At 41.6% G+C, this 21211-nt stretch overlaps 1 protein-coding gene across 5 annotated transcripts in view; it reads left to right on the top strand.

Moving 5' to 3' along the window:
• Nucleotides 1-641: 641 nt before the first annotated feature.
• The window catches only part of VCL (vinculin), a 64161-nt gene continuing 43591 nt past the window's right edge, over nt 642-21211 (top strand). For all 5 annotated transcript variants that reach the window (XM_014956310.1, XM_014956307.1, XM_014956309.1 and 2 more), the window contains exon 1: nt 642-1074. In XM_014956310.1, coding sequence (XP_014811796.1) covers nt 907-1074 — 168 coding nt within the window. In that variant the 5' untranslated portion in view covers nt 642-906. The remainder of the gene's footprint in view (nt 1075-21211) is intronic.

The following is a 21211-nucleotide window of genomic DNA, read 5'->3' as shown; positions in this document are numbered from 1 at the left end:
CGGGAGGGAAGCGGCCTCCGCCGCCTCCCACTACTTCTCCTCCCGGTGGGGCGGAAGCGGTGGGGACCCCGCCCGGGGCGCGCCGGTCTGCGGGCGCTCTGTGGGGAAGGCCGTATCTGTGTGAGGCGGAAGGAGGGACGGACGGCCTGAGGAGAGCTCCTCACGTTAAACGGCGGCGGGGGAATGGGGATGAAGGGCACCCCTTCCCCTCGGCCAACCCCTTCTAGCGAACCCCCACACGCACCCAGCCGGGTGGCCGCGCCTCAGCCCGACGGACACAACTCGGGGCGGGGCGCAGGGATCCCCTCCCGCTGCCGCTGCCCGCCCTCGTCCCTCATCCCCGGCCGCTGTCCCAGCCGCCGGCTTTAATCCTCTCCTTATATGGACACCAGAACGTCTGACGTCATCCCAACGCTGGGAAACCAGCGCCCGCGCAACCCAGCTTGGTTGGGAAGGCGGGCGGTGCGGGAAAGGCCGGGGGGGCGCTCTGGAATGTTGATGGACGCGGCATTGCGCCACTGGGAGCGAGGGAGGCGGCGCGGCTATTGGGCGAGGGCGGGAGAGGGGGCGGGCGGCGGCGGGAAGGGTAGGTTGTGGTGGTTGAAAAGCCGCCGCCTGGCTGAGGAGCGGTGCCAGTGCGGGGTGGGCGCTGCCAGGGGGAGGCAGGAGGGCAGGGAGTTCGAGTCCCGCCTCCGCGAGCCTGAACCGGGAGCCTCTTCTGCGGGCTGCTGCGATCTCCCCAGGGGCGGAGGGGCAGGACCTGAGGGCTCGTTTCTTTTCTTCCTCGTTTTCCCCTCCTCGCTCGGAGGCCGCGGCTTTCTCAGCGGGGCGCCAGCCCGCGGGGACAAGAGTTGCCAGGAGTTTGTGCGGACTTCGGGCCCCCGGCCCCCACGCCCCGCCGCCGCCATGCCTGTCTTCCACACGCGCACCATCGAGAGCATCCTGGAGCCGGTGGCCCAGCAGATCTCCCACCTGGTCATCATGCACGAAGAGGGGGAGGTGGACGGCAAGGCCATCCCCGACCTCACCGCCCCCGTCTCGGCCGTGCAGGCCGCTGTCAGCAACCTGGTGCGGGTGAGTAGCAGCGGCCGGCCCGTCTCCTCACAGCCCCCCCTCCACCTCCCCTCACGGGACACCGCTTGGGCCGCCGCGGAGCCCGGCCTGTGGCCCACAGGTGTGCCGGCCGTCGCGGAGCGGCTCCCACGGCGCTAACGGTGTCCGGGGCTGGGAAGGGGTTAAGTTTGGGAGGCTTTCTGGACCTCTGCGGCTCCTGTCTGGAAGCCGCCTTCGGCTCTTCCCGCCCCGGCCGGTGAAGGAGCTGGGCCAGCCCTGCTGGGGGGCAACGAGTTGTCCCGGAGCGGCGAGCTGAGGGCTCTTCCCCGCCCCGGTGGCTGAAGGAGTCTGTCTTTTTCCCTCACTTGAGGGAACAATATCTTGTTAAAAGTGCAGGAAAGTGCCTGTAGCCGCTGCTGTCCGTGCCCCGTCCCCTCTCTGCTCCGTGGGGGTGCGCCCTGAGGCGCCTCTCGGATGGCTCTGATAACGCCGGGCGGTTTTTTCTGCTGTCTTGAAAACTCCTGTTTTAAGTGTCTGGGTTATAAAAGGCAAAACACTTACTTGGTAGAATCCTCGCCTTAAAAAAAAAAAAGGCAAAAAACCCCCAACCCAAACTCCCCCCAAACCCACCCCAGACGTTCCAGGCATTTATATCCAGGATTTTGATATTGGTGGAGGCTTGTGTTATCAGCACAGGGGTTGAAGAGCGACAGACTTGTGGTTCCTAGGCAAAGTTTGGAGTTGTAGCTGCTTCTGTTTGTTTCGTAGCATCGAGTGTGATGGGCTGTTTGCTTGTGGGAAGCTAAAGATGACTGGAGATCGGCTCGAATCTCTTGGCTTCTTGGAAGAAGCTATACGTAGTGCTTGTCTTTTAGATCTGAGTATTTGCCATGTGGACATTTTGGTCTGAGAAGTGCAGATGACTAATACACTTGAAATAATTTAGTTGCATTAGTACTCTTATAACCATCTGCATCAGAACAGCAAACTGTTGCAAGACAGAAATGTCTTGTTTGATACAGAAAGCACTGCGGTGTTACATACTCCTCTATTTCATTGAGAATAGCCTGTAATAGTTACCTTGCTGTTCTGTTAAGTTCCTTTACAGATACTCTGAGTTCATTTTTGAATGTCAGGCACTATTTGCTCACTTGGAATCCTGGAAAACTCTTCAGTCATTCGTGGCAAGCGATATCCCTTGCCAGCAAACTTTACCTTAAAATGAAATGGCTGCATACAGTTAAAATATGGTGTCAGTGTTAACTGATGAACTAGTGCAGTGAAATCATGAGGCTTGTGGGTATAAGAAGCTGTCAAGATGACTAATGTACGTGATGTGTTTATCAGATTTCGGCCTGTAGTACTTGCTACTGCTCATATAACTTGCCACTTGGAGGTTTTGCAGTTTACTCCAGTGTAACTGCAACTCTCGGTCCCCGTGACTCCATGAATTTTACAGGATGTACTGCTTGGAATACTTGTCCTTCTTGCTGACTTCAGCTGAAACTCTTGTTTTTATGAAGAACAATCAGTCTGCAGCAATGAACTGATGTAATAGGTATATTGGCTGTAAGGGTGTGAAGCCTGAGTGTATGAAATTCTTTTCCTTGAAAGGAAGACTTTAGAATAAGGCTTTGCCTCTCTGAGCTGAGCCTGTATCGCTGGGTTGTGTGACTATTCCACCCCTCTCCCCCTCCTCCCCCCCCCGCCTCCTCTTAAAAGAAACCTAATCTGATAAAGTAGCATTTATTAGCGAAATGCAGGAACAGAATTGGTTTCTTTCTGCAGCCTGCTAATGCCAGCTCTTCTTTCATTTTGAACTCTTTTGGAAGCCTCTGGTTTTCTTTCCTTGCCTGCTAGCTGGATAAAAGGAAAGGCTGTTGAATTATTTTTCTGTGTTAATTCACAAAGAGCAAATAGAAGTGGTGTAATCTGAGGTGGTACTTACAAGGAAGATGTCCTGATCTTGTAGAATACAGCTTTGAGTACACTAGAAAAAGTACAGAATTAAAGTTCTATTTTCTATCTGGAGCTGTGGTTTCAGTGCACCATTCTGAAGTGTAAAAATGGCTTGAGAAACTGCAGTTTCACAGGAGCAGGAGTATTTGTGCAGACAAGTTATCTAATTGTGAGTCTTCCGGTGGCTTCGCAGGTGACAGCAAAGAGGTAATTGTCAGTATAACCAAGACAGTAACGTAGCTGCTGGCTCTTTGTGTTGCTTGCTATTTGTTCAGGGTTCTTCATGTAGCCTGAGCGTCACAAAGTGTATGTGACAGTAAGTATTGACCAGCAGAGAAGTTTTTCAGTGACAACTTGTCGTAGGCAGCAGCGCTGTTCTCTGGTTCCCCAGCCTTCAGTAAGGACTCCAAAGTTTGGAAGGTGCAATATTTAGTTTTGTTTAATTACTGGTAGCAGGGTTTGAAGTGCTGAGACCTGTCTTTATGCAAGGCCTAGGAGATGTGCTGTGTGGGGAAATGGGCTAGGAAATGAGAACATGGCTGTGAAGAAGGAGCCACATGCAGTAACTTAAAAGTTTATTATGTTGACACTTATGAGACAGAGTTAACACAATACATCCATGAGGGAACAGATATTGATAGATATGCGAGTCTTAAGTTTGAGACTATTAGATGAGTTAAAAGGGAGTCCTTCTCCTGGATAGCTTGACATCAGATCTCTATATGAGAACTCTCCCTTCAGTTTCCCATTCAGCATGTATTTCAGTATTTTCTGTCAGAAATGGATGTACTGTATACTAAGGTTTGCCTTAAGCCACCTTAAGTTTTGTGGTTCTTCTAATGTAAGGCTTGCACAGCCAATAACACCTGCTGTTGGGACACTACATTGTTAGAACCTAATTGTAAAGTAATCCTGGCTAAGAGAAAGTCCAAGTTATTGTTAAAGTTAATGAAATAACTAAATCTTTGCAAGTCAGTCTCTTTCCTATGGTAAATACCAAAGACTTGGTATTCTGCACCTGTGTATTAGTTCCCAATACATGACAGTTTGATTCTACTGTGTCTTGAATATTCTGATAGGGGATAGCTTTTGCAGAACAGTACTCAAATTGTTTTGAAGTACTTTGGTGAAATGTCTTTAACTGTGAGATAAGGTACGTGTTGCCCATGCGAAAACTTTGTATATAAAGGTAAGTGGCAGAAGCTTTTTTGCACAAAAATGACCCTTGACTGGAGCCAAGAATTTGAGGGAGAGGCTTCAGATTAATACAAGAAGATTAATAATGTAATATATCAGTCCTTTTTTTACTTAAGATCTTAATGTTTTCATTGGCTGATATTTGGGGTGGATGTGGGCCTCTTATGGGAGGGCTGGGGTTTGCTTTCTGTTTATTGTAGCTAAAGATGTAACACCATAAGACAACAGAATTCTTTGGGGGGGGGAAACAGTCAAGCCTAATAGGCAGGGAATAATTTAGAGCTTGCTAAAAACACTATTAGTTTAGTGGGCAGTAAAATAGAATTCAGTCTTCTAACTTGAAACTTCACTGGGAGGAAATTAACCATATGGTGGGTTTCTATTTTTTTTTTTAATAAAACATTTGTCAAACTTAGCTTGTTTCTAAAAAGAGGGATTTCTATCGGAGATTACTAATGATGATGTAGGAAATTCAAACCTGTCACACACGTTATATAAAATACCTTTATCTCACAGAGGAGAAAACCCTCTGCTTTCCAGTAGTGAATTTATAAGTGTTTATGTTCAGAGTAATGTTATATTACTGCCGAACAGAGAAAGCAAATTCTACTTTGATGTTTTAAATTCCATTTACTTACTTCCTTGTATGGACTCTTGGCTTTCTGACAGTACAGGCGCAGCCCAGTCTTGTCACTTCACCCCACTGTCGGGGACAGAACTGCTTCAGAGCAGAGTCGCTGCTGCTCTGCCAAATGCCAGCAGTACCATGGGTGAAGCCACTGAGTTGGACAGATTAGGAACTAATTCCGTGCACAAGAATTAATGTAGTAGAGGGGAACCTGAGAAGGGACTTGAGGAGTACACATCATTTAAATACCGGAGCAGGATCAGCAACTCAAGGAGGTGTTCACTTTTCAGAGTCTGTTGAACCAGGTCAAGGCTCTGAAAGATCTGACCTGCTTTACCTGAGACCAAATGCCTGACCATTACCTTGTTTTTCAGTCCTTTATTTTGACTGAGATTGAGCCATCTGAGGAAAGTGACAGTGGTGTGAAATGCCCATAATGGAAGATTTGTGAGACAGCTATGGTCACAAATGAAATGCCTGAGATCTTTCAGAAGGAGATCTGCTCTGAAAGGCCAGCACTCGCCTAGGGGATGATGTAGCTTCTGCCTTTCCATCCTGTATGCTATAGGTACTGTCCTTTTTTTTTATTTGAGTCTGTTTTGTAAGTGTTTACATGCATCCAATTTCTATTACATTATTTTTATGTGGGAAATTGCTTCACTCTCTATTAAATTGTTAACTATTACATTTCTCAATAATATATTCTTGGTGGATGCTGTGATAGGCCTTTATCTGATATTAGGAGTCTTAAGAAACTATACTGGCATCTTTCTGCATCTCAGTCACCTCAACTAGCAGGTCAGGATAATCATCAGTAAGAGTCTCTTAGTTTATAAATATCCTGTCTCGTAGTCATGATTTATCAGATGTTTCCTTTAAGTAGAGCAGGGCCTTTAAAAGTAAATAAAAGCAGTCTAGAGTAAGATTAAACCTAACTGGAGGTTGTCCTTGATGAGACCAACACCCTAGAGCACTGGGTCAAACAGTCATTCGTGGCAGAGCTTTTCGTCACTTCCTGAAGTTGTAAGGTCAGTCTCTTTTAAACTACCACCAGCTAGAGGCCACCCGTTGAGGCACAACTAAAATCACACAGATTACTTGCCTATACCAGTACTTACACAACGACATAAAGTTTAAAGCAATCCAAAACAACTCAACTGTGAGAGAGTTGTATTTAGTGTAGTAGAAACTCAGTTTAGTGTCAGGAGAGTGGTTTTTTAAATAATAAAAATTTGCTTCTTTTTTGAAATGGAACGTTCTACTTCAGTATCCCTGCAGTTTCTCTAGGAATAATTTACCATGTTGTGAGAACTGTGGCCATGTGCTTTGAGAAAGTGGATAAAACCCATTAGGGTGTGTGCACAGGAGGGAGAGGGAGAAGAGTGATTTAATGATTAATCAGACAGAAAGCAACTTTGTAATAACAAAAACACATCATAAAAGTCTTTCTTGTTTTTATCTGTTAGGAACTATCTTTACATAAGTGATAAATCAGCTTCTGATTTGAATGGAATAATCTCTTTGTGTTATTATGTTTGGTGACTTAATTTATACCAGTCTCTTCATTAGCTTTAAAAGGAGCGTTTTGTTCTCTTTTCCTTTAAATGTGCATAGAGATGGTGAATGCCTCCATTACTAATTACATGCAGCTTGCTTTTGGGGTATAAAAACTGAGAATTTTATTGTGGAACGGATAACCTTAAAGTGGCAGTTGGACTAAAAAATTCCATATGCCAACAATATGGCATATACCACTCCTGCTCTGAAAAACTTAACATACGCTTTCTGCTGCTTAAGTGAATTACACCAGTGAGGGAGGAGTTGTTAAATCCATATTAAGGGTCAATGTTTAGCAATTTCTTTTTGTTTCTGACTTACTGTTTAGTGTGCCATGTAGTTTTGCTTTGTGCTTTGAAACAATAATATATTTTTCTCCTTTTTGCAGTATTGGACTGTGATGTGGAATTCCTTTAGTGAGTTTACTAAAACAGTGAACCAAATAAAACATGGTTCAGTATGTTTTATAGCTAGAAATATGTAGCTTCAGAACATAAGCAGGGTAACTTACAGGTGCCTTCCCCTTACGAATATAGGTGGAATTTGGATTGATGAAGCAAGTCTTTGAGAGGACTAGGCAGGGGGGAGCCGAGCAGTGGTTTCAAAGATGCATTAGCAAACATGTGGTGTTAATGCTACTTACTGGAAATAATGCCTGAAGTGATTAACTGGTTGTTGCAAATGCTAGGGTATGGTTCTTGTTCCCAATCTGCTAGAATTCTTAAATAAAAGCCAAATGACACTTTTTTTCCAATTACTTTTCCAAAGGAGAGAATAGGCCAGTCCTAGCCAGTCCTTGCCTGGAGCACAGCTTAATTTTGGTAGTGGCTTCACATACAGCTAAGACTAGCTTTTTCTCCATACTTCTCTGTTGTACAGCTTGTATGTGGTGTTCCAAAGCTCTTGTTTCTGCCTGCATTGTTTTACTAAGTCATACTGGCTTTGTATTTTTTCACCTCAAATATGAAGACAAAGTATCGACTGTTAGTGAAATATCAGTCTCCTGCTGCCTTTTCTCACTGAAAAGCAAGTTAGACTGGCAAAAGAGACCTTAAGAAACATTGCAATGTAATGTCTGTGGGGTTTTTTTTCCCCTTTAGTGACACAAGTTCAATTTTGTCACTTGCTCAGTCAAATGCTGAGAAGCAATTCTTGATACAGAACTTGCTTTTGTGGCCATGGTTCTTAATTCTTGCAAAATGATAGACTTCCTGGCATTTATCTTCAAACACAGCAATAAGAGCTTTTACTGGGGAACACTGTTGTTATCTAATTTGAACAGTAAAGTATCTTCTTTATAACTATATAACTGTTATAAGTGCATCCACTAAATGAATTGTAATGTTTAATTGTATAATTTCTTCCTTAGTTTTTATGCCATCAGACAAGATAGAATTAATCCTAGATAATGTCCTGTAATTGGAGTCTAAAGGAACAACTTGTGTTGATGCATGGAAATGTACCACAGATGAGAGTGCTTATTTATTTTGGAAGACACTTTGAGGATACAAGATGACTTGCTACATGGAGAGATGAAATGATAAAATAAAGGCTGGATCATCTTGTCAGTTACAAATATTTCTCCTTAAAACATGAGCCTAGCAGCTCAAAACTGAATTGATGAGCAGGAAACTCTGTGCATAATATCTGGAAGCAAATCTAGTTTGTCCCTGTAGTAATTTCAGGCCTTAGTGCATTTGCAAGAATATGAAAAACTGGATAGAGAATCCGTAGAGGGGATAAACCTGTTCTTTGTTTACTTTCCCTAATAATTCAAGTCTACTGAGGTATGGCTTGTACTCGCCTCTGTTCTGCAACTGGAACCAAAGTTTTCTGTGAAAATGTGCTGAACTTGCACTTTGGAACAAATCTCTCATTCTGCAGTAAATAATGTATTGATGCTTCAGAATAAATATTTGCATTATACTGGCTGATGAAAGGGGAAAGAAGGGAGAACCCTCTTAGCTCCTTAAGGCTTATGATTACTGAAAACTTCGGCTCATATTGACTAATAAATGATGATCTTGATAACTGTTTCTCTTGCTGAGAGAACATGTGTCGGAGGAGTTTCCCAGTACCCTGACTTCATGGGTAGGGTAGGAATGATGATTCATGTCAGGGTTCTCCAGTAAAGAGTGGAAACAAGCCGTTCCTGTAGAAAACTTGTGTGTCTTGTTGCTGTTGGCTTGGAACCATTATGAAGAGACTTTTTGTAATAAAATTGCATTGCATTTTCCATCAGTGGTTACACCCACAGAATAGCAAATGTAACCTGAGCTGCTTCCACTGAGAAGTTTTCCTTGTGCCAAACTTCCAGTGTGTCTCGGGGACCTGGGATTGCTGAAGGCAGATCTTCTCAGTAAAGATTGCAGTAGGAAGGTATTGGGTACCTCACCTTCTTCTGTGCTGTCACCAGGCCCCCCACCTATTCAGTGTTACCTCATCTTCATTTTATTGCTGCTGTTAATTATACAAGCCCTTCATGTCCCTCACCAGATGCAACTCTAGATAGATTTTTGGGATGGACTCCATCCCTGCCTGCTCAGGTGGTGTCTCTGTATTCCTCTTGACTCGCCTGTCCATGCTTCTACCTCTTGTGCTCCTACTTCTATGTCAGCTTTGTCAGGAGAATTTTGCTCATCCATATGGGCCTTCTGCCACCTTTGCTTGACTTCCTGCTCACCAGGGTGAACCATCCTGAGTGAGGGCATCCCTGAAGAGGCCAAAGTCTGTTCCCCTAAAGCCTGGGGTCTGACTTGTCTTTTCTACCTTTAAGGATCCTGAATTCCACCATCTCGTGGTCACTGCAGCTAGCCTGACCTTTGCATTCCCAACCAGTTCTTCCTTGTTTCTAACAGCAGGCTGCCTCCTCTCTTTGGCTTCTCAATCTGTATCTGTCTACTAATGGAAGATGATATTTAGAGCTTACAGTGTGTGATAGGGAAAGTGCAGCACTTCTCATTGCAATGGAGGTCAGCAATTTTTATATTAAACTGATTTTCTGTGATAGCCTAAGAAAGTTTGACTTGAGCAACTGTCATGCTTGACATTTGTCCTCAGGTGAATGTAGTGCATAAATGAAATAACGAATAACAGAACTGGGGAAAAAGTACTGCTTTGGATAATTTTACAAGCTTTATGCTTGGATATCTTTGCGTGTGCAGCTTAAAAAGTCTGTGTATGCTGCAGCTGTTCTGGTCTCATTGCTGTACAAACTAGACTTGTGGCAAGTTTCAGTCACTTGGTTCTGATACAGGAAAGCTTATAAGGTAATTCCAAAATTGTCTAAATTCTTTAACTGTCCTAAAAGGTGCAGATTATTTTAAGGCAGTCTCAGTTCAGGTTAGCAATAAGCAAAGGCCAAAAGCCTTACTCTGGAATGAATATAAATGTGAATGCATTTGCAGTTCATAAGTATATTCAGGAGCACTTGACATTCTTGTGATGGTGTTTATCCAGCAATGCATCTTTTTAAAGTAGGTGATAGAAAGGATTGCTTTTTATCTTTTCTTTTTTAATGGACACAGTGATGGCAGTACCAGACTGTGTTCTTTCCAATGTTTATTTTCTGTTTGTGGGAGTAGTGACGTGTAATGATATTAAACTTGAAAACTTTGCATGAATTACAGAGACAAGCCTGTCCCTCCTTAAATGCTAAAGAGTGCGCAAGAAAATAGCTATAGAAATTAATTTCTTTAACAGGTATAGTCACAGAAGTACCAGAGTAGCAGCATGAGAGATGGTGGTTATTTCTGCAACCTCTGAATTGATGAGGAGAGCTCTGGCCTGTACTGGGTAAATCACAAGTGTCACCTTAGCTAAGCCATTATGTGATGGCAAACAGTAATGGCTGTTGTCTTCTGTCATATGTTTCTTTTTAAAATTCTCATCAGAAAGTTGCTATATAATGTAAGCAGCTGGTGCATCAAAAAGGGAAGTTTATTAAAGGCTGAACCATATCAGCTTCTTTGCCCATTCTAGTCTTTTAGCCGTTTTCTGGGTATCAGCTTTTCAGTCGTAGAAGAGTCTGAAGACTCCTCCTGTCAAGCAGGCAAGCTATTAAAAGCTGTCATCTGGAACTTCACTTATTCCAGCTGAGTTTCTTCTTCTGATGAACTCTTCAGACTTTTTCCTGAGTTTGGAAGAGGCTGCATATTGCAACTGTTTTTGAGGAGGAATGCATTAATAAAACTTTATTTTCTTATGCAGGCCTTGTTTTGTTTATCTGCACAAATACTTCCTCAGAAGGAACAGAAACAAGAACTTCAACCAGACTGATAGTACATGTGACAGCCAGATAATCTGTGAGTTGCAAGAGTTTTTGGGTAGATTTGGTTCCTGGTAACCACAAATTTGGTTAGGTTTTGAACAAACGGACTTCCCATTTGTGAGTAAACCACCTGTCTGTGCACAGGCAATGAGTGGTTAAGCTGTTAATCTCAAAATGGGATACAGTAGTATATAATTGACTGAAACAATTAGTGCTAGGGTTCAGCTGCATGCAAGCTGACATGTTCAACCTTCCTACTTAAACTGTATGGAAACCCTGTCAGTTGCTAACATATAGCCATGTAAACATCTACACTTGCTTAGGAGAGGTTTTTAATACTGCACTGTGTGGTCTACTGAATGTTTATCTTAGGGGTTATCCCTACAAAAATGCTGCTTCAGGTACCCAGTCAGAAGTTCCTGGGAAAGTTACTTTCTTTGGTGTGTCTATTTGCTTCTAAAATCTTACTCTTTTTTTTATGAATTTGCTCAAGGTTGATCTCAAAAGAAGTTTCCCATTTCAACATCTGAATGTGTACACATGTGTCTAAATAGCCTTTCAGCTAAGTCTTCAAAAGCTGATTTGGTTACAAAAAAGGTCACAAAACCAACTCAATGCTTGAAATAAAATTTATGCTCAAGTGTAAAAACACTTTCTTAAATTACTGAGTAAATTGTAAACTGGCTAGTGTTTGTTGGACTACACTAAAAATCACTTTCACAAGTCTAGCTCTTTGCAGCTTTTACAGCATAATAGTTGTGCTGAGTAACAGAGATAAACAAATAGACTTTCTCTCGAACTCCGGAGTAGTAGTGAAAAGGTCACTTTTTATTTAGCTTGCCCTGATAGAATGACCAAAAAAATTGGATTGTGAAGGGCCAGTAACTGCCAAACAACTGAGTTAACTGTAGCAACTGACGAAGTGCTGCTTGATTCTTCCTCATGCTTATAAAAAGTTCCCCCCTCAAAAAAATCAATCAAGGGGTGGGAAGAGTGAGAACCTCAGTAAATTTTAGTTGGGTTTCAGCTTGACTTCAGTCTTTCTTTTGGGGGGGGTGGGGTGTAGGGGAGAAGGTAATTGCACAGTGTTTCTTTTACTTCTCTGAAGTTAATGCTGGAGAAAACCTGCATTCCTTAGCTCTCTGCCTAGACTCCACTGGCACTTGAACTGTCAGCCCAGCCCACTCCCCATGCAGCACAAAGGAATGTATTTTTCTCTGTTAATCTGATATTTTTTTATTATTAAGACTCCACTGGCACTTGAACTGTCAGCCCAGCCCAGCCCACTCCCCATGCAGCACAAAGGAATGTATTTTTTCTCTGTTAATCTGATATTTTTTTTTTAAATCTTCCCAGCTTGACATCAATGATTATTGTAGTTCAAAGCAATATATATATATAGAGAGGGTGTTTCAACTCTCAATTGCAAGCTAATGTCTGGCATACCAATTTATCTCTGGCAGTTGGAGTCTCTGACCTGTTCTCCAATTACTCAAGATAGCGAAACACTGAAGAGACTTTACAACCCTGAAGCAATTACTAACTACTACAAAGAGTTGTTGCTTAGCCTTTGTTGTGGCAGATCTTTATACAGTTGTCTTGTACTTTTGTTTTTTCTCGCAAAGAGTGAATTTTCCTGCACAAGGTTTATTAGTTTTAAATATTTTGGTGATGCTGATAACTTTTAACCTTGTGTTGCTGTATGGTAATGGAGGAAGTAAGCTGTGAGGGGGTTTGTAAACTTGATGTGTCTATCATCTGCTTTCACAATTGAGTGTAGCTCCCTTCTTCAGAGAGGTTTCTAGCCTGCTTGTTAGCTGGCCCAAAAACTTGTATTTTGGAATCGTAGAGTATAATGGTTGCTCAGAGTGGTTCTCTTCTGTTCCATTGCTTTTAAATTCGGAGCAACTTCCTCAAATAGGACAAATTGATGTTGGGAACTGTCATAGGAGATGCTTTTAGTCAGATTTGCAGCAATACTGCCGTTTCTCTTTTCAACCACATCCTTGTAGCAGATAAGGGAACTGCATCTCTAAATCTTACAAATGTTTAAAGGATTTTTCATTAATTTGTATTAAACTTCTGCAAGGATTTAAACAATTAAAAATGGTACCTGTAACTTCTCAAAGTGGTAGCATTTATTATTAAGTGTTGGTGGCACTTTATTATCCTTATTCTAACATGGACTTGATGACTATTCAGCATTCTTCTAATGTTATATGTGGACTGGATAATATTATATATTTGCACAGTGCCTGGCACAATGGAGCTCTAAAATGATAACAAATTCCAGTGAAAAAAACTTCTGTTGTTTTAAAGTTGTTGAACTTTCTGATGTCTCTTTATGATTCAGTGTCAAATTTAAAGATTAATTTTAAAGACAGGTTTATAGAGGCTTTACTTCTGTATGACTTCAAACTAACGGTGACTAGGATTATTCCTTTTGTATGCAAGAGGTGAAGCCAGACTTTGTGCAGCTCTGCCAACCAGGGGAACTTAAAAAAATAAGCAGTTTTAGCCTAGATATTTGTACGTGCTGGATTGTAACCTTCACGTTGCTTGTTTACACAATGTAGTTTTCCCTCTTTGTTTCAACTGAGAATAGTAGGAGCTTCATGTTACAGAGCTACAGGAGCCACTGACAATTAGGAATTAGTTAGATTATACCACTCATTGCTTATATCATCCTGTAGTAGGAGATTCTGACAACACTGGTAACACCTGCTGCTATGCCATAGTTTATTAGCCTTGGCCACTTCATCACTTCAAAGAATAGCTTGCTTTTTCAATGTGAGTCAAGAAATAAATAGCAAATGCTGTTGAAAGTAGTGGCTTTAAAAGCTTTTTTTGGGTGTGAAAAGTAGTTTGTTACTTGACCACACAGTAAGTTTAAGTTATTTAGAACTAATTTTAACAGCAGAGTAGATCTTCATCGAACTTGGAAGTAATACCAGATGAGACACGTCTTTGTTTGATTTTTAATATCCTCTATCAATTATTTCTGCTGAGTAGCTGCTTTGTAGTAGTTTGCAAATTATTTGTGATGCCTCTGCACATAAGTGGGTCGTCTCGTACATACCAAATTCCTTGCAGAGCTGGTGTAAGTGGTCATGAGCCCCTGAAGGCTAAGTCAGGCTGGAAAACAATCACTTAATATCAAGTTTCTGACAGACTTAAGTTTTTAATGGTGCTGTAAATGAGCGCTGTCCCTTGGAAAACAGCCCACCATTTCTAGTCCTTATTCTATTTAATGTAACTAGATACTGTTGTAGCTAATTAAAAAATCACATTTAACATTTGAGCAATGATTTATACCATTAACTTACTGTACACTTAAATTAACTGTTAGTCAAGTGAAATGAGACTCTTATGAAAGACAAATTGTCCAATATGCTACAGAAGGTGGATAATCACTATGAAATACCATGTTAGTACATATCTTGCTGATGAGGAAACATTTACTGTGGGAGGGCTTATGCCAAAAACTAACTGCTATCAGTTTCCGTTGCTTCAACCATATATTAGTGAACACATTAAGATATCTCTAATATAATATTGAAAACCTCAGTGAAAAATGTTACTTTATCGATAAAGCTAATTTTAGATGTGTATGTTTCCCTCGAGGGAAATACTAGGATTAAACAAAGTCAATGAGGGACAGAACCCTGTCTAGTTCCTGCATTTGCAGGTTGACTTAAGTAACTAGATTAAGGTCGTATCTCTTATTCCTTCTCTGCCTGCTCAGTACTAAACCATTTAGTCTTTGTAACGCTTCAAGATAATGGAAATAGATACTTGCTTGACGGGGCTGCAGATAAATAACCCAGCATTTGTGACAGGCAGATTAGAGCCAGTTCAGTAACTTGGAACAGCATCATGGGAAAAGCGGGGGGATTGTTCTGAGAATTTCAGAATTGTTTAGAATGAAGGGTAGTCTCATGACAGTGGCTTTGGCAAAATAGTTACATTTAGAACATATTAAAAAGCAGTGTCATGTGGGGTGGTGAGTATTCTGTTCGCTGATAAATGCATCACCTCCATCAGGTAATACAGGTGAGCCCTTAGTCTGATTTGTTGTGTCTTAAAATCAATAATGATTGGTTTTCCTTCTCCCTCTACTGTCAGAGGTGTTCAAAACTGTTTACTTTCTCATGCCTATAAACTTTGTCTTCTGCAGGGGAACTGTTACTCTCTTGAATTTAGAAAAAATGTTGTTACTCTAAAACCAGTGATGCTCTAGGAGGGAGCTCATTCGGGAAGCAGTGCTGACCTTTCTGTCTGTGTAAGAGGGGGAAATCGGAGTTGAACAGTCTGCTATTCAGAAGTCAGTGTAAGTTTGCATATAACAAAAGATCCTAAAATTCAGTGGCTGGTAGCCAACCTACATTTTCAGTTGTGTTATATTAAAATGACGCAAACACAGACCCGCTGCCAGTGAAGGAAGAGTTGGTATGCAAACTATTGCAGGACCTTGACCCCTATAAATCAATATGCCCTGATGTTATCCACCTGAGGTTGTTAAGAAAGCTGGCTGATGTTGTGAGGGTGCTCTCCATAATCATTGAGAGGTTGTAGAGATCAGGGGACATCCCAGAAGACTGGAAGAAGGTGGCTAGTGTCATCCCTCTCTACAAGAAGGGCTTAAAGGGGAAGATCCAGGAAATTACAGGCCCATCAGTCTTACTTAAGTCCCTGGGAAATTTATGGAACAAATCTTCCTGGGGGCTACCACAAGTCAAATGAAGCATGTGATTGGGAAAAGCCAGCACAGATTCACCAAGGGCAACTCATGTGACAAACCTGTTCGCCTTCTGCCACAAAGTAACCTGCTTGGTTGATGAGGGGAGAGCAATGGACATTGTCTACCTGGATTTCTCCAAGGTTTTGACATGGTTCCCCACAGCCTCCTCCTGGAGAAACTGATGTGTTATGGTCTAGACAAGTGGTGGGTAGGCAGCTGGCTGACAGGCCCCACACAGACCGTGGTGGTCAACAGCTCTTGTGTAAACTGGCAATCTGTCACAAGTGGGATCCCTGAGGGATGGATGTTGGGCCCAACGGTGTTTAGTGCCTTCTGAAGTTATCTGGATGATGAGATCAAAGTACCCTGATGAAACCAAACTGAGTGGGGAAGTGGACCCTTGGGAAGGGGCAGCCACCCTGCAGGAAGACCTGGATAGGCTGGGAGAGTGGGCTAACAAGAACCTTATGAAGTTCAGTAAGGCCAAGTGTAAGGTCTTGCACCTGGGAAAACGTAATCCAGGAGTGCAACTCGCTTGGCAAAGGCCCAACTCTGGTTTTTCAGCTCCTTGAGTGTTTTCTGTGCCAACGTGGATAAGTGAAACACCAATTTAGAGAGCACCTCCAATTTACTTTGTCATTCTGATGAAGGAAAAAACCCAGCCTGAGGAGAAAGTCTGTTACTACCTATGTGAAGCTATAGTTTGGGTTGGTTTAGAGACTCTGCATTACAATATTTATCTGTATTAGAAATGCAGATTCTCTGAGGCCACTCTGCTGTCTCTGGGAAGGAATCTTTCTTCCACTTTCTATGATCTATAAACTTCCTGTGGTGAGGCTTATTACTGTGTTACTAACAGAGCCCAAAAGCCTTAATCTTAAGTAAACTTTCTAGATACTTTTATTTGACTTAACGCATGGGAGGCTGGGGGTCAGGATGCATCTCAGTTACTGGGGGGTGAAAGAACCAAAATTCTCTCCAACATGCAGATATTGGCAGATTGTCAGAGATAATGCAAAGCTCCCAGCAGCATCATGGTGTTTGGCGGGAGAATACAGAGAGAATTTAGTTTTATGGTATCACATGTGTTATGTTTTAGCACAGCACTAATCTGTGTATACATCTACTGCAGGATTAATGTTAAGAGGTGCTCTGAAACTTCGTGGCATTCCACAGGTCTGGGTAGATGGAAATGAAGAGGTTTTGGAGTCTGCATACTGTTTGGTATGAGGCGCTTTCCTTAGACTTCAGTGTGAGGTGAAAGTAGCTGTAAATCTCATTTGCAGAGGATAGTTGCTGTATCTTATTTTTTCAAGTGAGTTTTTTATATGCTGAATGGTCAGAGCTCACTTACCTAATTTGACTGAAGTGGAGTTAGAGTGCCTTAAAGTAGTTCTAACTTGCAAGTAGTGGTTTTCAAGAAGAAACTCTTTCCTTGATAAAAGAACTGATTTCCAAATGATAATAGCTCTGTAAAATTTCTCACATAATCAGTATATCCTATTGTTTCCTTTAAGTTGTGCATCCTGTAATTAGCTAAACCATCCAAGCCTCAGCTCTGTACTAGTAACAAAGTTAGTAGACAATAGCAGCATGAATGAAAGTCTTTTGGTACTCAAATGATGTCACTTTCTGGTTTCCATATGGTTCTCATTTCATAGTTATGTATTTTACTTGGACAGCAGGATTTCCTTAGCCTCAAGCCAATTGAATTTGTCTTAATCACCAGTGTAGACAGGTAGGTCAGTTTGCTGCTATTAGGGACCAGATGGCTGGGGTGTTCTAATTTACTTGACTTATTGCCAGATGACTTTGAAATTGTACCTTGCTATGCCTGAAATGTGGTCTCCAGGGTAATCATGAGAAAACGAGGAGCCAGTATAGAGCTTCCATATTAACTGAAAGGCAAAGTGGATGGGCTCTGATTCAGCAATCTCTTTAGATTCATGCCTGGCTTGAAGGAAAAGGGGTCTTGTTAACTGGTGTCACTGGTAGTATATGTGCTTTGTTTGTTTGGCATAAACTAGAAGCAGGAAGAGAATTCAGCTGCTTATTTCTTTGGACTTACTTTGCAGTCTCTAATTGCATTGGCCTGTTCCCCTGCAGATAAGTAGAAAAACTGAAAGCTTCTTAAAACAGTGTTAAACTCACTAATTGCAAGTGATGTATCAATCCCAATTGTAATTCAAAGCAAGGTGAAAGTGGAATGATGAAAAAATTGGAAATTTGCTTTGTTAAATGCTTCCAAGAGAACCTTTGAAGGAAAAACATCAAAAAAAAAGGTTGTATTATTGTACCTTATTATAACTGGTTCTTTCCACTCTTATTGGATGAGAAGGATAAGATTGTGAGGAGTAATCAGTAATTCAGTGCTGCTTGTCTCTTCAGTTTGCGAAAAGTTCTGTCTTTTACTGGGAGCTGTTTGTCATCTGATGATAATTTTTGAGTGACTTGTGAATTTTAGATGTGACCAAGAAATATCACGATGTATCCCAACACTGTTTGACTTGCATCTGGCAAAGTTCTATGCTTTGCTGATATGCCAGGATATATGCAATTGTGTTTTGCTAACATTTACCACATGGGTTATGGTAGCTAAAAGTCAGGGCAGGAAAAAAACATTATTAACTGCAACAGCTGTATTTCTGTGACTGTCAACAGTGAAGGTAAGCAGCTAAGTCCTGTTTGCTTCTTTTTTGCTGCCAGAGTTCATTCCCAAAAGCTTTCCATGTAATTTGGTTCCAGTGATTGGTTTCACAAAGGGAAAACTGAACAACTGTGAAGTAGTTATTGAGCTCTTGATGGTTTTGAACACACTGAGACAAACTGTGGTAGCCCCTCTGGGATAACATATTTAAGAAGAGAGGGGAAAAAAACCCTGCAGAGTAGTTCACAAAAGAAGGGAGTGAGAACATGTGAGAACAACAACTCTGCAGATGCCAAGGCCAGTGAAAAAGGAAGGGCAGGAGGTGTTCCAGGCAACGGAGCAGGGATTCCCATGAAGACCATGGTGAGGCAGGCTGTCCCCCTGCAGCCTCTGGAGGTTCTGGTGGAGCAGTTTTCCACCTGCAGCTCATGGAGGACCTCTTCCTGTCAAGCAAAACTTACCCTGTAGCTTATTCCTTGGGAGAAACCTGGGGCTCTGCTAGTGTTACAGCCAGGGCTGTATGTATTCACTGGATGATGATGCAGGAATATTCTTAGGCTCCTTGCTAAAATGACAGATGTTTTAAATTAGCTTCTGGAACAGTGCAAGAACTAATTCTTATAAGGTCTTCTTTTTAACTGGGGAAATCATATAAGTTGCAAGGAAAATTTCACTTCCCACATTTGGCAAATTGTCAAATCAGTGTTGTCAATACATGTATTAAGACGAATATTTGTTCAAAAAGGAAAAAAAAACCCAACCCCAAATAATAAACTTCGGACTCTCATCTTAAATATTTGTGTGTTTTATTCTATACGATATATGCATTTGTATTTTCAAACTTCTGGAAGTTAAGAGAACTAGATATTACTGGGTGTTTGTGGTGTCTTTTGTTTAAACAAACTCTTGGAGAATTACAGAAGCTGAAACTCTTTCCCCTTCTCAGGGAACAGCTGTTCTTTGCTATATCCAGCAGGCTAAGAAATGGGAAAGGGACCTCATGGGGTGCTTATGTCTTGTCTTTCCTGCAGTAGAGGCAGAGAGGATAAAAAAGCTGCAAAACTGGTTATAAGAAAAAAAACTCAGCCTGATCAGAAAGATTTCCCCTTGGTATTCCATGGAGACAATACTCCTCAGCAGGAATCTTAAAACATACTGATCTTTTAGTAATCAAGTGGCAGATAAGAGTGCACGAGACCTACAAGCAAGGTTAAAAGCCAAAAGGAGCTGGAAATCTGTCTCCTGGTTGTTCCAGCTGTGTTCCTAGAAGGCTTTTCAGTGGCCATATATGCCCTCTGACTTGTGCGTGTCCCCATTTCCTTTGAATTTCTATACTCACCAGCCTCTTGTTCACTGTTAAGTAGGAGGGAGCGAGCAGGGAAGTAGCTCATTATTTATTTTCATTCAACTGATTTGCCTCCAGTCTCCCAAAGAGTATGGGAATGAATATGGATGGGTAGAAGGTCGTGACTGTAAAACCGTCATGGTAAGTTTTGCCTGAGAGCTTCCCTTCCTCTGTGCCACTCTGGGCAGGTACAGCCTTCAAGAAGTTATGGTCTTTATACTGAGTTAACCTGCACAGTTTCTTTGGAACAGTGAGTAATGGCCACTTCAGTATTACTTAAAAGCAGAAGCTTCTATTCTATAGAGACTGTTGCTTCCCAGTTAGAGAAAAATCATCTTAGGAGGTAAGAATATCTGAAACCAACGTAGAAATTGTTTTTTTCCACATGTATACTGCTGGATGGAAATAAAATACAGGTTTCTCAGATAATTGTTCTGAATTAGCATGATACTTGACAAACTTTCTGTCTGAAATAGCAGATGTGTAGATATTACATCTTAAGGAAAAAAAATATCATCGTTCTCTTGGCACTGGAATATGGAGAAGGTAAGGCTGAGTGAATCTCTACCTGGTGTTACACAGCCGTTGTGTCTGAAAATTGCTTAACCCATGTAAAATTCAATCTTAAGAAACCGGATCTTATTAAAACAAAGAGTAAGAAACAAAAAAATCCCCCTAACCACAAAGCTCAAAAAGAAAACCCACAACACTCTTTTGGGGTTGTGTATTTTTAGTCATAGATGTGGTCTCATGTTTTGAGGCTTTGCCTGTTGGTTGGTATGTGGAGGACGTTTGTTCTTTACATTCCCTCTCTGTAACTTGGCTACAAATGCAAAGAGCAACTTCTGGAGAGGTTAATCAATAGCTATGTAAATATGAAATGCTTTCCTCTGAGCCACGAGCTTTTATGTTTGAACAGATTCAGTGAGTATGTGCTGTATTGGTGCTTAAAATATGGTAAAGTGTTCATTCTTCTAGAAAGGTAGGGGACCTTTTTAGTTGAAGCCTCATGGGAACTGCCTGAAATCCTGCGCCCTGTCTGTGTGCTCTATAATGCTGAGGATATTGGAGGAATGAGTATTTCTGCTTTGTGATGGGCTTGGAAGAGAAATGATCTGCCTTTGGAGTTCAGGGCAAATTCTGTGTCTGTTTCAGGAAAGTTTTGAGGTTAAAACTTCCTGCAAAAAATGAAAATGGGATTTGACTCGTATCCTAGTTCATTCTTTCATTTGAAGACTAGGGATGTTAGCTAGGCACAGCAAAAATGTCCATTTATATATGTGTGTATGTATAACTATATAAAGTGTATATATAGCATGTATACATCTATCTATAATTAGTTGATAATGCTTCTCTGAGTAGTGAACTTAGAAATATCTGCTTATAGAAGAGACTTATGCTTTCCAGACTGAATGAAGAAACGATTTTAGCATGGTCTAATAAAGCTACAAGTAACTTACATCAGGCATCAAATGTGTTGTAACTTGAGCTGAAATTGTTTCTTGGTTGCTCCTGACTGGCTATTCAATATAAAATAACAACAATAATTGATACAATAACCTTCAAATTGAAGCTGCCCCCCCCCCCCCCCCCCAGCTTTATTTTTTCATGCTTTCTTTAAAAACTGTATGTCCTCAGAACTATTTTTTTTAATGAACTGAACTATAAGCAGATTGATACAACTGCAAGAGAAATAAATCTTGAAGGCAATAGGATTTCCTGCCAGTGGTTCTTTGCAGATTAAGTGACAGTGAAGAGTAGTACTTTGTGACAGCCTTCTGTCTGAATGATGTGGAGTCCAAAGTTTATGGAAA

Source organism: Calidris pugnax, unplaced genomic scaffold (assembly GCF_001431845.1).
Source record: "Calidris pugnax isolate Ruff unplaced genomic scaffold, ASM143184v1 scaffold196, whole genome shotgun sequence".
In the NCBI taxonomy this organism is placed as follows: Eukaryota; Metazoa; Chordata; class Aves; order Charadriiformes; family Scolopacidae; genus Calidris; species Calidris pugnax.
This window is presented reverse-complemented; position numbering and strand designations above follow the sequence as displayed.